This window comes from Euprymna scolopes, chromosome 27 (assembly GCF_053919585.1).
Source record: "Euprymna scolopes isolate OS-2025 chromosome 27, ASM5391958v1, whole genome shotgun sequence".
In the NCBI taxonomy this organism is placed as follows: domain Eukaryota; kingdom Metazoa; phylum Mollusca; class Cephalopoda; order Sepiida; family Sepiolidae; genus Euprymna; species Euprymna scolopes.
In genome coordinates, this window is record NC_136508.1 from 33,688,961 (window position 1) to 33,709,405 (window position 20,445).

The following is a 20,445-nucleotide window of genomic DNA, read 5'->3' on the forward strand; positions in this document are numbered from 1 at the left end:
TGTAAGAATAACACTAATTTTATAGTGCTATCCAAAGGTATGTAAGAATAACACTAATCTTATAGTGCTATCCAAAGGTATGTAAGAATAACACTAATTTTATAGTGCTATCCAAAGGTATGTAAGAATAACACTAATTTTATAGTGCTATCCAAAGGTATGTAAGAATAACACTAATCTTATAGTGCTATCCAAAGGTATGTAATAATAACACTAATTTTATAGTGCTATCCAAAGGTATGTAAGAATAACACTAATTTTATAGTGCTATCCAAAGGTATGTAAGAATAACACTAATTTTATAGTGCTATCCAAAGGTATGTAAGAATAACACTAATTTTATAGTGCTATCCAAAGGTATGTAAGAATAACACTAATTTTATAGTGCTATCCAAAGGTATGTAAGAATAACACTAATTTTATAGTGCTATCCAAAGGTATGTAAGAATAACACTAATTTTATAGTGCTATCCAAAGGTATGTAAGAATAACACTAATTTTATAGTGCTATCCAAAGGTATGTAAGAATAACACTAATTTTATAGTGCTATCCAAAGGTATGTAATAATAACACTAATTTTATAGTGCTATCCAAAGGTATGTAAGAATAACACTAATTTTATAGTGCTATCCAAAGGTATGTAATAATAACACTAATTTTATAGTGCTATCCAAAGGTATGTAAGAATAACACTAATTTTATAGTGCTATCCAAAGGTATGTAAGAATAACACTAATTTTATAGTGCTATCCAAAGGTATGTAAGAATAACACTAATTTTATAGTGCTATCCAAAGGTATGTAAGAATAACACTAATTTTATAGTGCTATCCAAAGGTATGTAAGAATAACACTAATTTTATAGTGCTATCCAAAGGTATGTAATAATAACACTAATTTTATAGTGCTATCCAAAGGTATGTAAGAATAACACTAATTTTATAGTGCTATCCAAAGGTATGTAAGAATAACACTAATTTTATAGTGCTATCCAAAGGTATGTAAGAATAACACTAATTTTATAGTGCTATCCAAAGGTATGTAAGAATAACACTAATGTTATAGTGCTATCCAAAGGTATTTAATAATAACACTAATCTTATAGTGCTATCCAAAGGTATGTAAGAATAACACTAATTTTATAGTGCTATCCAAAGGTATGTAAGAATAACACTAATTTTATAGTGCTATCCAAAGGTATTTAATAATAACACTAATCTTATAGTGCTATCCAAAGGTATGTAAGAATAACACTAATTTTATAGTGCTATCCAAAGGTATGTAAGAATAACACTAATTTTATAGTGCTATCGAAAGGTATGTAAGAATAACACTAATTTTATAGTGCTATCCAAAGGTATGTAAGAATAACACTAATTTTATAGTGCTATCCAAAGGTATGTAAGAATAACACTAATTTTATAGTGCTATCCAAAGGTATGTAAGAATAACACTAATTTTATAGTGCTATCCAAAGGTATGTAAGAATAACACTAATTTTATAGTGCTATCCAAAGGTATGTAAGAATAACACTAATTTTATAGTGCTATCCAAAGGTATGTAAGAATAACACTAATTTTATAGTGCTATCCAAAGGTATGTAAGAATAACACTAATTTTATAGTGCTATCCAAAGGTATTTAATAATAACACTAATCTTATAGTGCTATCCAAAGGTATGTAAGAATAACACTAATTTTATAGTGCTATCCAAAGGTATGTAAGAATAACACTAATTTTATAGTGCTATCCAAAGGTATGTAAGAATAACACTAATTTTATAGTGCTATCCAAAGGTATGTAAGAATAGCACTAATTTTATAGTGCTATCCAAAGGTATGTAAGAATAACACTAATTTTATAGTGCTATCCAAAGGTATGTAAGAATAACACTAATTTTATAGTGCTATCCAAAGGTATGTAATAATAACACTAATTTTATAGTGCTATCCAAAGGTATGTAAGAATAACACTAATTTTATAGTGCTATCCAAAGGTATGTAATAATAACACTAATTTTATAGTGCTATCCAAAGGTATGTAAGAATAACACTAATTTTATAGTGCTATCCAAAGGTATTTAATAATAACACTAATCTTATAGTGCTATCCAAAGGTATGTAAGAATAACACTAATTTTATAGTGCTATCCAAAGGTATGTAAGAATAACACTAATTTTATAGTGCTATCCAAAGGTATGTAAGAATAACACTAATTTTATAGTGCTATCCAAAGGTATGTAAGAATAACACTAATTTTATAGTGCTATCCAAAGTTATGTAAGAATAACACTAATTTTATAGTGCTATCCAAAGGTATGTAAGAATAACACTAATTTTATAGTGCTATCCAAAGGTATGTAAGAATAACACTAATTTTATAGTGCTATCCAAAGGTATGTAAGAATAACACTAATTTTATAGTGCTATCCAAAGGTATGTAAGAATAACACTAATTTTATAGTGCTATCCAAAGGTATGTAAGAATAACACTAATTTTATAGTGCTATCCAAAGGTATTTAATAATAACACTAATCTTATAGTGCTATCCAAAGGTATGTAAGAATAACACTAATTTTATAGTGCTATCCAAAGGTATGTAAGAATAACACTAATTTTATAGTGCTATCCAAAGGTATGTAAGAATAACACTAATTTTATAGTGCTATCCAAAGGTATGTAAGAATAACACTAATTTTATAGTGCTATCCAAAGGTATGTAAGAATAACACTAATTTTATAGTGCTATCCAAAGGTATTTAATAATAACACTAATCTTATAGTGCTATCCAAAGGTATGTAAGAATAACACTAATTTTATAGTGCTATCCAAAGGTATGTAAGAATAACACTAATTTTATAGTGCTATCCAAAGGTATGTAAGAATAACACTAATCTTATAGTGCTATCCAAAGGTATGTAAGAATAACACTAATTTTATAGTGCTATCCAAAGGTATTTAATAATAACACTAATCTTATAGTGCTATCCAAAGGTATGTAAGAATAACACTAATTTTATAGTGCTATCCAAAGGTATGTAAGAATAACACTAATTTTATAGTGCTATCCAAAGGTATGTAAGAATAACACTAATTTTATAGTGCTATCCAAAGGTATGTAAGAATAACACTAATTTTATAGTGCTATCCAAAGGTATGTAAGAATAACACTAATTTTATAGTGCTATCCAAAGGTATGTAAGAATAACACTAATTTTATAGTGCTATCCAAAGGTATGTAAGAATAACACTAATTTTATAGTGCTATCCAAAGGTATGTAAGAATAACACTAATTTTATAGTGCTATCCAAAGGTATGTAAGAATAACACTAATTTTATAGTGCTATCCAAAGGTATGTAAGAATAACACTAATTTTATAGTGCTATCCAAAGGTATGTAAGAATAACACTAATTTTATAGTGCTATCCAAAGGTATTTAATAATAACACTAATTTTATAGTGCTATCCAAAGGTATGTAAGAATAACACTAATTTTATAGTGCTATCCAAAGGTATGTAAGAATAACACTAATTTTATAGTGCTATCCAAAGGTATGTAAGAATAACACTAATTTTATAGTGCTATCCAAAGGTATGTAAGAATAACACTAATTTTATAGTGCTATCCAAAGGTATGTAAGAATAACACTAATTTTATAGTGCTATCCAAAGGTATGTAAGAATAACACTAATTTTATAGTGCTATCCAAAGGTATGTAAGAATAACACTAATTTTATAGTGCTATCCAAAGGTATGTAAGAATAACACTAATTTTATAGTGCTATCCAAAGGTATGTAAGAATAACACTAATTTTATAGTGCTATCCAAAGGTATGTAAGAATAACACTAATTTTATAGTGCTATCCAAAGGTATGTAAGAATAACACTAATTTTATAGTGCTATCCAAAGGTATGTAAGAATAACACTAATTTTATAGTGCTATCCAAAGGTATGTAAGAATAACACTAATTTTATAGTGCTATCCAAAGGTATTTAATAATAACACTAATTTTATAGTGCTATCCAAAGGTATGTAAGAATAACACTAATTTTATAGTGCTATCCAAAGGTATGTAAGAATAACACTAATTTTATAGTGCTATCCAAAGGTATGTAAGAATAACACTAATTTTATAGTGCTATCCAAAGGTATGTAAGAATAACACTAATTTTATAGTGCTATCCAAAGGTATGTAAGAATAACACTAATTTTATAGTGCTATCCAAAGGTATGTAAGAATAACACTAATTTTATAGTGCTATCCAAAGGTATGTAAGAATAACACTAATTTTATAGTGCTATCCAAAGGTATGTAAGAATAACACTAATTTTATAGTGCTATCCAAAGGTATGTAAGAATAACACTAATTTTATAGTGCTATCCAAAGGTATGTAAGAATAACACTAATTTTATAGTGCTATCCAAAGGTATGTAAGAATAACACTAATTTTATAGTGCTATCCAAAGGTATGTAAGAATAACACTAATTTTATAGTGCTATCCAAAGGTATGTAAGAATAACACTAATTTTATAGTGCTATCCAAAGGTATGTAAGAATAACACTAATTTTATAGTGCTATCCAAAGGTATGTAATAATAACACTAATCTTATAGTGCTATCCAAAGGTATTTAATAATAACACTAATGATCAACATATAAATATAAAAGCGTTTATTACTGTTGATAAACAATGCGATAGGTAGTTTCAAGTTGGATAACGGTATTGTCATGCATACGGAGAACAGCCTACATGTATTCGTAATACTATCATACTCCTTGAGACTAACAGCATAGTTGTTGATACACACCTCAAAAAAGTGTTTTTGTTGCTTCTATATCGTTGTGCTCATACAAAATATTTCCAACTTTAATTTCATTTTATGGTTACAAAAAAAAGAGTAGACGATAGCGAAGCCAGTGTGGAATTCATATGGTATGATAGTTATTAATAACTATTTTCCTTGGTTTTCATATGCAAATATAAAAGGCCTTATTACTGTAAGTGAACAATGCAATAGGCAGTTACAAGTTGAGTTATTGAATTGTAATGCGTACTCGGACTGTAAGATTGTAGTTACATGTTAACATCGACTTGACGAAGTGTATGAAAGTTTCGCAAAGGAACAAATGCAGGAAATCTGACTCAGCTTTTTTTAGTTGAAATAAATGGCATTCATTCATGGTTAACAAAACTGTGCCATGTCAAACACATGCCTTTTCTCCTCCTGCATTAACACATCTGCTCAAGTCCAGTTGCCACTACAAGTTTTTCAAATCTCTCTCGCCGGCACCGTCCATATGGTTCCAAATTTCTTTCTGCTTTCCTTTTTATTTTTCTCTTCTTTTACTGTGACCTCAACTCTACGCTTGACCATTTACATATGTGAGCCGCTGCTGCTGCTGAATATGTTTCCATGGCTTTATTGCAATACTATATACCCACACTCATTGAAATGAGCATTGTCATCATTGATTTGCTATTCAGGATATTTCATTCTATAAGAATTAGGGTGTCGGTAATTACTCTGCAACACATTTATAAAAGGGGATATTTTTTAGATGGTCTAATCCAACATATAAAGTTATCTTGTTGGATTTACAGCGTGAACAATGCAGTAGGTACTTATCAAAACCCATTGCATGATTTTGATTCTTGAAAATGTCTAAAATTTAAGACTTAAAATGAAGTGGTCTGAAAATTAAATTGAAATCCGGAGAATCTTGCTTAATTGGCATCTAATGAACATGAATCAAATTCTATACAAATCTGAAACATTTGGATTTTCAAATAGGGAAGTGTGCTCACATTATATCGCATAAAAAACCTAACTTACTATAAATTGAGATTGATGGTTTTGAAACTAGTATTCAGTTTCTTAAAGTTGGGATTTTTAATGGGGGTGGGTTACCGTTTATCAAGGCCCAAAAGCCACTTGAGAATAAGGGTTAATGTCAGGTGGCCGATGAGACAATATCGTGGTGATCAGTAATGGTGGGACTTGAGTAGGATTTGATTATTTAAGAGCACAGCTCAACAAGAAGTTGTTTACATGAGGCTTAAAACGATCATGTTATAGTCAGCGGGGAAGCAGCTTTGCAGTATTGTGTTCTACAGATGGGCCTTCTAGGAAAGGAACTTTGCTCATGGAATTTTCGTATAGTTTTAGGCACATTTAAAGAGTAGGAGAATTTTTTGACAGTTGTAGCTAGACAATGTTCCGAAGGGGAAGTGTACCATAGATACAAGCTCAGTCGAACACCTGAAAATAATAATAGAAAATAACGATAGTGTCACAATGTCTCTTCTGTGAGAACGAGAAAGTTGGAAGGAGAAAAGAATCTCACCCACTAGATTTCAAAGCCGAAGGCAGGAAAGAATTCTCTTACCATCTTCTCTTACAGTTCTTTATTAAATTTAGAAAAAGTTCTGATCTGATTGTAATATCTATTATCATTATTATTATTATTATTATTATTATTATTATTATTGTCAATCTTTGGCATCTCCACAAATGCCCAGGAAGAAATGATTAGACTCTTCTCAGTGGCTTTGTCTTCGTGACCTTAGGGTTATAAAACCATCTGCTGGAAATTACCTTTCTCTGAAGTAAAGAAGATAAAGAAGAATATAGAACGAAAGAATGAACATTAGCCTCAGTAAATAGGAATAACGAAACTCCATTTTGTATGCTTGTATCCTGTGCCAGAAAGAAAAAAAAATAGCGATGCACGGTAAAGATGGTTGTCATTAATCATCTTAAAATACGCAATTGAATCGGTGATGGCTTTCCCTGTAGTTGGAGACATCCAACAAATGAAAAAAGAGTATTTTTGATTCACAAACTTTTCATACATTTTCACAGCAATGTTCGTTCTTTTGGCTATTATATCTTACTACTGTAATTCACATATGCACTTACATTTAACAGGGAGAAATTTTTATGTGCAATTCAATTGTAATATATTCTCTAATTCGTTTTTCTTTATCGTTTTTGATTGCTCTATGAAAAATAATAAAGGAAAAGGTGAAGGAGTACATGTTTCCTATCATATAGCGTCATTTTGAGAACAACGAATACCAATCCAAATGTATTGATATTAGTTGTATACAGCAACCTATGTGCATGTGTGATTAACTAACATATGATTATTAATTCAAATCTGTATGCGTAATTTATTCATATATATATATATATATATCTGGAAATATACTTTATTTCCTTGTAATATATACCAGTCTTTATTTAAGAAGCTCAATGTAATTACAAAGCAATATAATGAATGAATGACAAAAGTCTGTATTTCAAAGTTCATGATGTTGACCATCTTACAACTTATTTCTTAATCCAGTTGATATTTAAATTGTAATAACAAAACATTCTTTATCGTTTTTGATTGCTCTATGAAAAATAATAAAGGAAAAGGTGAAGGAGTACATGTTTCCTATCATATAGCGTCATTTTTGCTTTATGTAATTGAGAACAACGAATACCAATCCAAATGTATTGATATTAGTTGTATACAGCAACATATGTGCATGCGTGATTAACTAACATATGATTATTAATTCAAATCTGTATGCGTAATTTATTCATATATATATACATATATATATATATATATATATATATATATATATATATATATATATATATGGAAATATACTTTATTTCCTAGTAATATATACCAGTCTTTATTTAAGAAGCTCAATGTAATTACAAAGCAATATAATGAATGAATGACAAAAGTCTGTATTTCAAGGTTCATGATGTTGACCATCTTACAACTTATTTCTTAATCCAGTTGATATTTAAATTGTAATAACATAACAACCCTATATATACATACATAGTAACGTGCAGGGAACGGTTTTCAAGGTAGGTGTTCAAGTTAAACAAAACGGCAAAAGTATAGTAATGAAACCCGTCTCAGTAGGGCACTAGTCTATAATACTTTTATGGCCCTAGAAGAGTCACTTTCAAAGCCTAATGCTACATCTGTAACCTAACCCTCTTCTCCTTTTCCCAATGATATTTTTTCCTTATTGAACTGACAAATAAATGTATATATATATATTTTATGTCTTACTTTCTTTATATGTTCATACTTTACATCCACATGTTGAGCTTCTTATATATTAATAAATCTCGATATAAAGAATTCTTTAATATTCTTTAATCTCCTTTGATATATATATATATATATATATATATATATATATATATATATATAGTAAAACTGGTAATTATTAAAATTCTGAAGAGAGTGCTCAATACTATTGCAGAGCAAATATGTTTTATTTTTTATTACCGTTTTATCTGTAAGGTCTTACGAGGCCGTTAAGGTTTCTGTAAGGTCTGACGAGGCTGTTGGATTATAAACATCGTCCAACATCAGAAACATATGTAACCAAACAGATAAAACGGTAATAAAAAAATAAAACATATATATATATATATATATATATATATATATATATGGCAAAAGGAAAAACCAAAATATTTATGTATTAATCAACGTTAAGTCCTTATTTCAAAACTTTCTCAAGATGAATGATTTGAAGAAATGACACACAAGTATAATATTTTAAAATATTTGCTTCATTCGTCATGTGAAAAGAATTCTTTTTTTTTTCTTTTCAAACGAAACATCTTCGTTAGAATTCAAGATATTTGGGTGCAATTATGATGCAAAAGCTTTTGCTCGTTTTTCGAATGAGCCATAGACGTGAGCATTCAAAATGTGTGATGCGTTTATGAAATGGAATGGGTGTACGATTTTGGTATTTTTCTAATGACTATACTTCGTTTGCGGAAAAATCTTTTAACATTACAAACGCACCAAATATTTTCAAAATTTCAAATATTGCACTTGTATGTTATTTCTTTAAATCAATCATCTTGAGAAAGCTTGAAATAAAGCTGAAACGTTGATGAATATAGCAGTAATTTTGGCTGTTCATTTTTTATTTCCGTATAACATATATTATAAGCCTGACAAATCCTAGCGTGGATGAAACGTGAAATATTCTGTGTCGCTGAATTGCTTATATATTTTTATAACTTACTATATATATATATATATATATATATATATATATATATATATATAAATCAACATAATGATTTTAAAAAATGAAAATAAAGGTTAAAGTCATGAATATGGCGGGGGTGGGGACGAAAAATAAACGGGGGGAAAATTACATAGAGACTAAATTAAGTCCTAAAAGATTTTCTTTTTATTTGCAAAGAGAAGGTTTCACAGACTTAATAAAAATAGTCTCTAGAATTTTGAAATGATAGGGGGGGTGCGACTTACTCAAGATCGTAAACATGTCTGCACTGAAATTCGTGCCACACGCATGGTTATTTATAAGGTGGTCGCAAATCGCAAAACCATATGTGTTATTCTGTTATTCAGAATATCCGTGGGTGAAAATTTTGCATAATGAATCTTTGATGGTGCATGTTGTTTCAAACGGAAATCTAATCTTTGCGATGTTCGCCCAATGTAGTGCGCACTGCAACTACATGTAAATCAATAGATAATAGAATTTTTATGGGGGAGGGGAGAGCATCTTTTCAAATGGACGGCAACATAGGTCTGGTTGAAAAAACAACACGTGGATTCGATGCAAAATAACACCGTTCCACAGACAAAGAAATTTGCTTAACAAATCGGCGCTGATGTTACCTAGCCAAGGTAGACGTAGGTAAACCGGACATCTGTTTATTGTGATTTCTTTAGGTTTATAAAAATCGGAAATTTTCTTATTAAGAGTAGTTTCAACAATATCTAAGGAGTAACCATTATTACGAAGGGTCTTAGTAATAAATTTAAGCTCGTCATCCAGATTGACTTTAGAACAAATCATCAAGAACCTATGTCTTAATTAAATTGTATTTTTGGTTTGTAGGGCAAAAAGAGTCCCAACGCATATAGAGACTAGTAAAGGTTGGTTTACGTGTCTTGGACACAAGAACATTAAAAAAAATGTTATTAGTCTTTGATGCCCATACTATTTTTCTTGGTTTTTAATATCTCTAAAAGCGTTTATTAGCTTTTGATGCCCCTAAAAACTTTTATTAATCTTTGATGTCCATAATATTTTTCTTGGTTTTTAATATCTCTAAAAGCGTTTATTAGCTTTTGATGCCCCTAAAAACTTTTATTAATCTTTGATGTCCATAATATTTTTCTTGGTTTTTAATATCTCTAAAAGCGTTTATTAGCTTTTGATGCCGCTAAAAACTTTTATTAATCTTTGATGTCCATAATATTTTTCTTGGTTTTTAATATCTCTAAAAGCGTTTATTAGCTTTTGATGCCCCTAAAAACTTTTATTAGTCTTTGATGTCCATACTATTTTTCTTGGTTTTTAATATCTCTAAAAGCGTTTATTAGCTTTTGATGCCCCTAAAAACTTTTATTAATCTTTGATGTCCATAATATTTTTCTTGGTTTTTAATATCTCTAAAAGCGTTTATTAGCTTTTGATGCCCCTAAAAACTTTTATTAATCTTTGATGTCCATAATATTTTTCTTGGTTTTTAATATCTCTAAAAGCGTTTATTAGCTTTTGATGCCCCTAAAAACTTTTATTAATCTTTGATGTCCATAATATTTTTCTTGGTTTTTAATATCTCTAAAAGCGTTTATTAGCTTTTGATGCCCCTAAAAACTTTTATTAATCTTTGATGTCCATAATATTTTTCTTGGTTTTTAATATCTCTAAAAGCGTTTATTAGCTTTTGATGCCGCTAAAAACTTTTATTAATCTTTGATGTCCATAATATTTTTCTTGGTTTTTAATATCTCTAAAAGCGTTTATTAGCTTTTGATGCCCCTAAAAACTTTTATTAGTCTTTGATGTCCATAATATTTTTCTTGGTTTTTAATATCTCTAAAAGCGTTTATTAGCTTTTGATGCCCCTAAAAACTTTTATTAGTCTTTGATGTCCATAATATTTTTCTTGGTTTTTAATATCTCTAAAAGCGTTTATTAGCTTTTGATGCCCCTAAAAACTTTTATTAATCTTTGATGTCCATAATATTTTTCTTGGTTTTTAATATCTCTAAAAGCGTTTATTAGCTTTTGATGCCCCTAAAAACTTTTATTAGTCTTTGATGTCCATACTATTTTTCTTGGTTTTTAATATCTCTAAAAGCGTTTATTAGCTTTTGATGCCCCTAAAAACTTTTATTAATCTTTGATGTCCATAATATTTTTCTTGGTTTTTAATATCTCTAAAAGCGTTTATTAGCTTTTGATGCCCCTAAAAACTTTTATTAATCTTTGATGTCCATAATATTTTTCTTGGTTTTTAATATCTCTAAAAGCGTTTATTAGCTTTTGATGCCCCTAAAAACTTTTATTAATCTTTGATGTCCATAATATTTTTCTTGGTTTTTAATATCTCTAAAAGCGTTTATTAGCTTTTGATGCCCCTAAAAACTTTTATTAATCTTTGATGTCCATAATATTTTTCTTGGTTTTTAATATCTCTAAAAGCGTTTATTAGCTTTTGATGCCCCTAAAAACTTTTATTAATCTTTGATGTCCATAATATTTTTCTTGGTTTTTAATATCTCTAAAAGCGTTTATTAGCTTTTGATGCCCCTAAAAACTTTTATTAGTCTTTGATGTCCATACTATTTTTCTTGGTTTTTAATATCTCTAAAAGCGTTTATTAGCTTTTGATGCCCCTAAAAACTTTTATTAATCTTTGATGTCCATAATATTTTTCTTGGTTTTTAATATCTCTAAAAGCGTTTATTAGCTTTTGATGCCCCTAAAAACTTTTATTAATCTTTGATGTCCATACTATTTTTCTTGGTTTTTAATATCTCTAAAAGCGTTTATTAGCTTTTGATGCCCCTAAAAACTTTTATTAATCTTTGATGTCCATAATATTTTTCTTGGTTTTTAATATCTCTAAAAGCGTTTATTAGCTTTTGATGCCCCTAAAAACTTTTATTAGTCTTTGATGTCCATACTATTTTTCTTGGTTTTTAATATCTCTAAAAGCGTTTATTAGCTTTTGATGCCGCTAAAAACTTTTATTAATCTTTGATGTCCATAATATTTTTCTTGGTTTTTAATATCTCTAAAAGCGTTTATTAGCTTTTGATGCCCCTAAGAACTTTTATTAGTCTTTGATGTCCATAATATTTTTCTTGGTTTTTAATATCTCTAAAAGCGTTTATTAGCTTTTGATGCCCCTAAAAACTTTTATTAATCTTTGATGTCCATAATATTTTTCTTGGTTTTTAATATCTCTAAAAGCGTTTATTAGCTTTTGATGCCCCTAAAAACTTTTATTAATCTTTGATGTCCATAATATTTTTCTTGGTTTTTAATATCTCTAAAAGCGTTTATTAGCTTTTGATGCCGCTAAAAACTTTTATTAATCTTTGATGTCCATAATATTTTTCTTGGTTTTTAATATCTCTAAAAGCGTTTATTAGCTTTTGATGCCCCTAAAAACTTTTATTAGTCTTTGATGTCCATACTATTTTTCTTGGTTTTTAATATCTCTAAAAGCGTTTATTAGCTTTTGATGCCCCTAAAAACTTTTATTAATCTTTGATGTCCATAATATTTTTCTTGGTTTTTAATATCTCTAAAAGCGTTTATTAGCTTTTGATGCCCCTAAAAACTTTTATTAATCTTTGATGTCCATAATATTTTTCTTGGTTTTTAATATCTCTAAAAGCGTTTATTAGCTTTTGATGCCCCTAAAAACTTTTATTAATCTTTGATGTCCATAATATTTTTCTTGGTTTTTAATATCTCTAAAAGCGTTTATTAGCTTTTGATGCCGCTAAAAACTTTTATTAATCTTTGATGTCCATAATATTTTTCTTGGTTTTTAATATCTCTAAAAGCGTTTATTAGCTTTTGATGCCCCTAAAAACTTTTATTAGTCTTTGATGTCCATAATATTTTTCTTGGTTTTTAATATCTCTAAAAGCGTTTATTAGCTTTTGATGCCCCTAAAAACTTTTATTAGTCTTTGATGTCCATACTATTTTTCTTGGTTTTTAATATCTCTAAAAGCGTTTATTAGCTTTTGATGCCCCTAAAAACTTTTATTAATCTTTGATGTCCATAATATTTTTCTTGGTTTTTAATATCTCTAAAAGCGTTTATTAGCTTTTGATGCCCCTAAAAACTTTTATTAATCTTTGATGTCCATAATATTTTTCTTGGTTTTTAATATCTCTAAAAGCGTTTATTAGCTTTTGATGCCCCTAAAAACTTTTATTAGTCTTTGATGTCCATACTATTTTTCTTGGTTTTTAATATCTCTAAAAGCGTTTATTAGCTTTTGATGCCCCTAAGAACTTTTATTAGTCTTTGATGTCCATAATATTTTTCTTGGTTTTTAATATCTCTAAAAGCGTTTATTAGCTTTTGATGCCCCTAAAAACTTTTATTAATCTTTGATGTCCATAATATTTTTCTTGGTTTTTAATATCTCTAAAAGCGTTTATTAGCTTTTGATGCCCCTAAAAACTTTTATTAATCTTTGATGTCCATAATATTTTTCTTGGTTTTTAATATCTCTAAAAGCGTTTATTAGCTTTTGATGCCGCTAAAAACTTTTATTAATCTTTGATGTCCATAATATTTTTCTTGGTTTTTAATATCTCTAAAAGCGTTTATTAGCTTTTGATGCCCCTAAAAACTTTTATTAGTCTTTGATGTCCATAATATTTTTCTTGGTTTTTAATATCTCTAAAAGCGTTTATTAGCTTTTGATGCCCCTAAAAACTTTTATTAGTCTTTGATGTCCATACTATTTTTCTTGGTTTTTAATATCTCTAAAAGCGTTTATTAGCTTTTGATGCCCCTAAAAACTTTTATTAATCTTTGATGTCCATAATATTTTTCTTGGTTTTTAATATCTCTAAAAGCGTTTATTAGCTTTTGATGCCCCTAAAAACTTTTATTAATCTTTGATGTCCATAATATTTTTCTTGGTTTTTAATATCTCTAAAAGCGTTTATTAGCTTTTGATGCCCCTAAAAACTTTTATTAGTCTTTGATGTCCATACTATTTTTCTTGGTTTTTAATATCTCTAAAAGCGTTTATTAGCTTTTGATGCCCCTAAAAACTTTTATTAATCTTTGATGTCCATAATATTTTTCTTGGTTTTTAATATCTCTAAAAGCGTTTATTAGCTTTTGATGCCCCTAAAAACTTTTATTAGTCTTTGATGTCCATACTATTTTTCTTGGTTTTTAATATCTCTAAAAGCGTTTATTAGCTTTTGATGCCCCTAAAAACTTTTATTAATCTTTGATGTCCATAATATTTTTCTTGGTTTTTAATATCTCTAAAAGCGTTTATTAGCTTTTGATGCCCCTAAAAACTTTTATTAGCTTTTGATTCCCCTAAAAACCCTTTATTAGTCTTTGATGTTCTGTTTTTTTTTTTCTTTCTATTTTAAAGGTTTCGGTGTACCAACCTGGCTGAACAAAATTGGCAGACAATCAGAGTTCCTCCCGGTGACAAGACATCATTCATTGTTTACAGTTTAGAGGCTGACACAGTTTATGAATTTATGGTTTTGGCCCGTAATTCTTTGGGCGATGGCTTATACAGTGATCATGTATTCGCAAAAACACTTGGTAAGTTCAGTCTTCTAAGCATGATATTGTTATTACTGCCTGCAAGCTTTTCTAGTACTTAATGTATGTATACACACACATAAATATCTATATATATATATATGTATGAATATATATATATATATATATATATAATTATTATAATAATGTCTGAAGTATACTTGATCTGTTTCAACAGATTTTGTTTCAAATATTTTTTCTTTTTCATAATTTCAGATTGTTTCCTGTTTTTGTTTATATATTATCATTCCAAGAATTCTTGCCAATGATTTTTTCTACTGTTAGCATTTCATTTTCTTTCTTTATAATGAAAACTTATGATTTACTCTGTATGTTGTTGAGAAAGTGTATATGTTCACATGTTTCTCGTAACTGCTCAGACAACACATTTGAGAAATTAATTCAGTTCACATATAGAGGTGACTCATTAGAATTCTAGAAATGTTTGCTAATAGCAAATCAAATTCAGAATTTCAGAGATCTGACATTCAAAATTCAGAATTATTTCCAGATTTAGTAAATTAAAACCATAAATAATACTTGAATAAATATCAGAATTAAAGCAATAATAATAATAATAATAATAATAATAATAATAATAATAATAATAATAATACATGAGATGTTATACTTATTTTACATAAATTTCTATTGGATGCATCTATGATGGAAAAAAATCTTCATTAACATATATATATATATATATATATATATATATATATTATGACCAAATTTCAAATATTATATGGATATTGAAAATTAACTGTATTAGATGATTTGCAATGAATCTGATATAGTTATTAGACACCAATTAAGCAAAATTCTCTGAATTCCAATTTTTTAAGACGCCTTAAGCTTAAGCATTAAATTTTAGATATTTCTTGGAATCAAAATCATTAAATGGATTTTGATTAAAATTGGAATAAGGCTTCTAGACTTAAGGTTTAGTATCATTGTATCTTGATTTTAATCTTAAGGGGTCATAAAAATAGTTTAACGCTGTTCTGTTCAACGAATTTATTTTATATATGCTGTGTTCTTGTAGTTGTTATGTATTAAAGTGACTTTTGGAAAAACAGTCAAGAAGTGGGTTTTCAAGAGTTAAAGAAGATTTGACGTATGAGCACAGAAGAGAAGTAACAATGAGTAAGCTGAGAAACCAAAAGTACAATGAGTAAGCTGAGATGCAGAATTTTTCTAGATATAAAACAAAAATGTGTAAAATAAAGCTATTAAAATAATTAACACTAATTTTCTTCCTTTTTCTCCATCTCTCTACCCAAAGCATGTATCTGAAATATATAAAAGACTATACATTTTTTGTACAAATGATGTGTCAGTTAATTGTAATTAACAACGATTTAATCACAGACCTGAATAATTAAACCGAGATGTGTCCAGTTCTAGCAATAAGTGATTTTGTCTAGAAATTATTAACCATTCACTTAACTGCTTTAGTAAAAAATATTCAGAATTACAAGAGACAAACGTATACCATTTTTTTTTTTTTTTTTTTTACAAAGGCATCACCACATTATCAAGGCCCAGAGGCCACTCAAGGATAAGGGTTAAAGAGTGTACAGTAGAAATTGGTCAATATAGTAATCATTAGTAATGAAAATTTGTTAAATTTGATAACTTATATGGAACGGCTCATCAAGAACTTATTTACTTTAGACTTGAACACAACCATATTGTAGTCAGCCGGAAAGCAGGAAAACGGAAGACAATTCCACAGGCGTGTAGTTCTAAGAAAGAAGCTTTGTTCATGGAATATACGTTTAGGTTTAGGCACAGATAAAGAGTGGGGGAAATTATTGATAGTGTTTACAGCTAGACGAGTGTTTCTTGTGAAAGTTTGGCGAGGGGGGACCATAGATTGAAGCTCAGTTGAACACTTTCCATGAAAATAACGATACATCAGAGACAAACTCGCAACATCTCTTCTGTGAGATAGAGGTTGCAAGGAGGAGAAAAGGACATCTCCTACGAGGCTACGAAGTCTATTTTGAACTCTATCAAGGCAGGACAAGTCCTTTCTAGCAGCTCCTGCCCAGATGTGGCAACAGTATTCCATCCTTGGACGTACCTGGCTCTTATATAGATAGAGAATAGCATCAGCAGTGAGATATCTACCGGATCGATAGAAAGATCCCACCATTTTTCCAGCGGCCTTGGCAACAGATTTGATATACGTGTTCCATTTAAGATCAGGAGTAATGGTCAAGCCCAGAAGATTGTCAAAACTTGAGGCCTCCTGAAGACGAGAGCCATTCATTTCAATTGATGCCAAATGTGGATTAGAATGTTGATGATGTAAAGAGAGAAGCTTGGTTTTAGATGCATTAAAAGTAACCAGCCACTCCTTTCCCCATTGTACTACGTGCTCAAGGTCAGAGGAGAGAGAATTGGAGAGAACTTGGTCGTTTACTGTCTTAGATGTGGTACCATAAATGGTAATGCCGTCAGCATAAATGTCTACAAATGATGTAAGGATATGATTTAGTAATTGGTAGTATCCCTTGGCATAGCAAAATCAAAACCGCCTTAATAATAGGACTGGTTTGAATTGTTGATCATCTCAGCGTTAGGTACCACTCAAATTAAATCTCATTTTTAAGTAAATTGATAGTTTATTTATATTTAATTATTATTATTTATTTATTTATTTATTTATTTACTCACTAGTCACACAAGCCCTCATCAAATATTTCTTTTTGAGAACAACTTGTGGAGTTCTCTGGAGTCTGAGTAACACCAAGTCTTCCCAGATTTCCAGTACTCTCCGCCTCATTCAATAACCTTTGTAGATGAATTTGTGTTATCGCAACAGCCTCTTACCATTGATTTCTCATTGGCAGCGATCATTAGTCTTCACTGGAATTTGGGTAATAATAAACCTCCCCAAGGTTCCAGTTCTTTTTGCACTCAACCAGTGGAAGTCTGGCAAGTGCTTTCACTCTCGATTTTTCCATCCCCTTGACCCTCCTCACTTATTTGGTGTGGCGCCAGTTTATCGTTATTATTATTATTATTATTATTATTATTATTATTATTATTGATAATAATAATAATACTTTCGTATTTTTATTTCATAAAGGTTTATTATATATCCGCTGTAATATTTTTTTATTTGGTGTTCTATTATATTCACAACTGAAAATCGCATTTCAAGTATGAAAAACACTTTGATGTGCTTATGTCTCAAGCTGAAATAAGTATCCTCACCAAAGAATAAAAAAAATGACTTGAAGATTAATTACAAGTATAAATCAATTTTATTGTAAATTGCACTTTTATCGTCTTATGTCGTTCATTTTTACTTGCTTAAATGAAGGAATGACTTATCTATTATGCTTTACGGCAATTTCTGGTATTTCCGCTCTTATTAATGTTGAATCGAGAAAATACGAAAGACCGATGTTTATTTTTAATAAAAAGTTTTAGACCATCTTCTATTTGATCATTTTTTTTTTTTTAATTTTTGGTGAGGATATTTATTTAAGCATGATACATAAATACATTAAAGTGTATTTCCTTGAAATGAGATATTTAGTAAAGAAACACCTTTTACTTTCATGATAAGATATATTTTTTGTGATTATCTCTTTTTAGTTCTGTTGTTATGTGTACATTTCACTATGATTCATACAAATATATATCATGATCTATTTGTTATCATGTATATGTTTATTCATCTTCTGATGTTCAGTGGAGATTACCAACCAATATATTCTTGTCTATGATTGGTGCTCCATCGGCAATGTGCTGTGTAATTCTGAGACTCTTTTATTGAAGAGCTCCTACAAATTGACTTATGTTCTTTTTCATCCATAGTCGAGTATATATATATATATACTAGCAAAAGTACCCATCGTTGACTGGGTTCATGAACAGCCTAAAGAAAATGGACGTTGATTTATGAAAGTATTATAGGTTATGAAAAGGAAGGGTTGTAAAGAGATAGCTCCGAATTTGGGAGTATCAAAACCAAAGCAAAATATGATGAAAGCAAAAATAAAATAGATAAACCCCATAATTTATTATACCATACCTGTTCACACTGAAACACTTATAACAATATTCTGTGGATCTATATAAAAAAGAAAAACTTGTTAAACTTTGTGACATATTTCCATTCTATAGAGGTCAGGTGCGAACGAACACTCCATAATTTTATTATACCATATTTCTTCAAACTGAAACATAATTACCAAAGTATACTTACACAGATAGATATGAAAAGTCTTTATTAAAGTTTGTGCCTATTTCCATTCTATGGAGGCCAAGCGCGAACGCAGACCCCACAATTTTATTATACCATCCCTATTTAAGTTAAAACATACTTATCAAAGTATTCTTATGTACATCTATATCAAAAACACTTGTAAACTTTTTTTTTATTTTTTATTTCCATACTTTGTGGACCAGGCGCGAACGCAGACCCCACAATTTTAATGAACCACCGTTCTGCCAGATCAAACATACCCATTCCTATGTCTCGATATATCTTCTATCATTATATGTAATCAGTTTTTTTAAATAGTCAACCATATAGGAGCCTATTCGTGACCACACACACAGACATTCAGCTTTATATATATATATATATATATATATATATGACGAGAAGTAACGGCAGAGCATATCAGTTACATGAACTATGTAAGTTGTCCAAAATGGTGTTTTTACCAGTATTTTAAGGTGAACGTGATTAATACGTGACTAAATATGCAGCAATAATATATTCTTGCAGATTTGTAAATCGCAATACAAAACAGTATTGTAATGAATACCTTTTGAAAAGTAATAAATGACCAACTGCGAAACCTTGATATTTGAGACTATATTATATAATATATATATACTTATCGCCGTTTACTGTATATTTTAGTTTTCACTTTTACTTCTCATTTTCGCTCCTTCGGACTTTTTATTTCAACACCTGATGATAATTCGTGGACGAATCGAAAGCGCTCATGACAGCAACAACTATGGAACTTTTATTAATATTTTTGATTTTTATACAAAAAGATTATACGGGAAATCGAAAAATTAAAAAAAAAAAAAAAAAAAGAATCATAAAGCAAAATTTCTCCGTTGCATTTAATAATATTTGCTTGACTATATATATATATATATATATATATATATATATATATATATATATATATGTTTTTATTTGTTTTTGTTAGCGATACTTTCTTGAATGAATTCAAGTATTTATACGAAAGTGCATTTTTACCTAAATGCTTGTTGGGAATAATTTTCCCATTGGCCAATCTGGTACCCCCTTTTAATGGGGAGCGGCATATATATTATTTTTAAAATATAATTATCCACTGACACGTGTTTCGTCGTCCACAACTCATCAGAGTGGCTGAATCTAGCGAGATTCGAAATATATATATATATATATATATATATATATATATATATATATATATATATATATATAAAAGGAGAGTGTTTGTTTGGCTAGCTGTTATAGAAATTGATATGTTAAATCAAATCAATTTCAGTAAGGGTTAAAATTTTATATTTTTCATCAATTCCAGTTTGTCGGTTAATATTCACTTTAGGGACATTCTAAATATCCTGCTCGACACTATTTCAAAACAATTTATAATTGCCTGAAACCATTATACTCATTGTTTTTTGACAAAATAATTAAATTTAATAAAAAAAATGCATCATTTTATAAGACGTTTTATCGATTCAAATGCAAAACTGATCATTTTAATGACATAGATTTCTTCATTGGATTCTCTTTTCAAAATAATTTAAATGTTCTC

At 29.0% G+C, this 20,445-nt stretch overlaps 1 protein-coding gene across 1 annotated transcript in view; it reads left to right on the forward strand.

Moving 5' to 3' along the window:
* LOC145248803 (uncharacterized) overlaps window positions 1-20,445 on the forward strand; it is a 2,668,808-nt gene that overhangs the window by 2,391,986 nt on the left and 256,377 nt on the right. Inside the window, exon 12 of the mRNA XM_080110455.1 lies at window positions 14,472-14,650. Coding sequence (XP_079966581.1) covers window positions 14,472-14,650 — 179 coding nt within the window. The remainder of the gene's footprint in view (window positions 1-14,471; window positions 14,651-20,445) is intronic.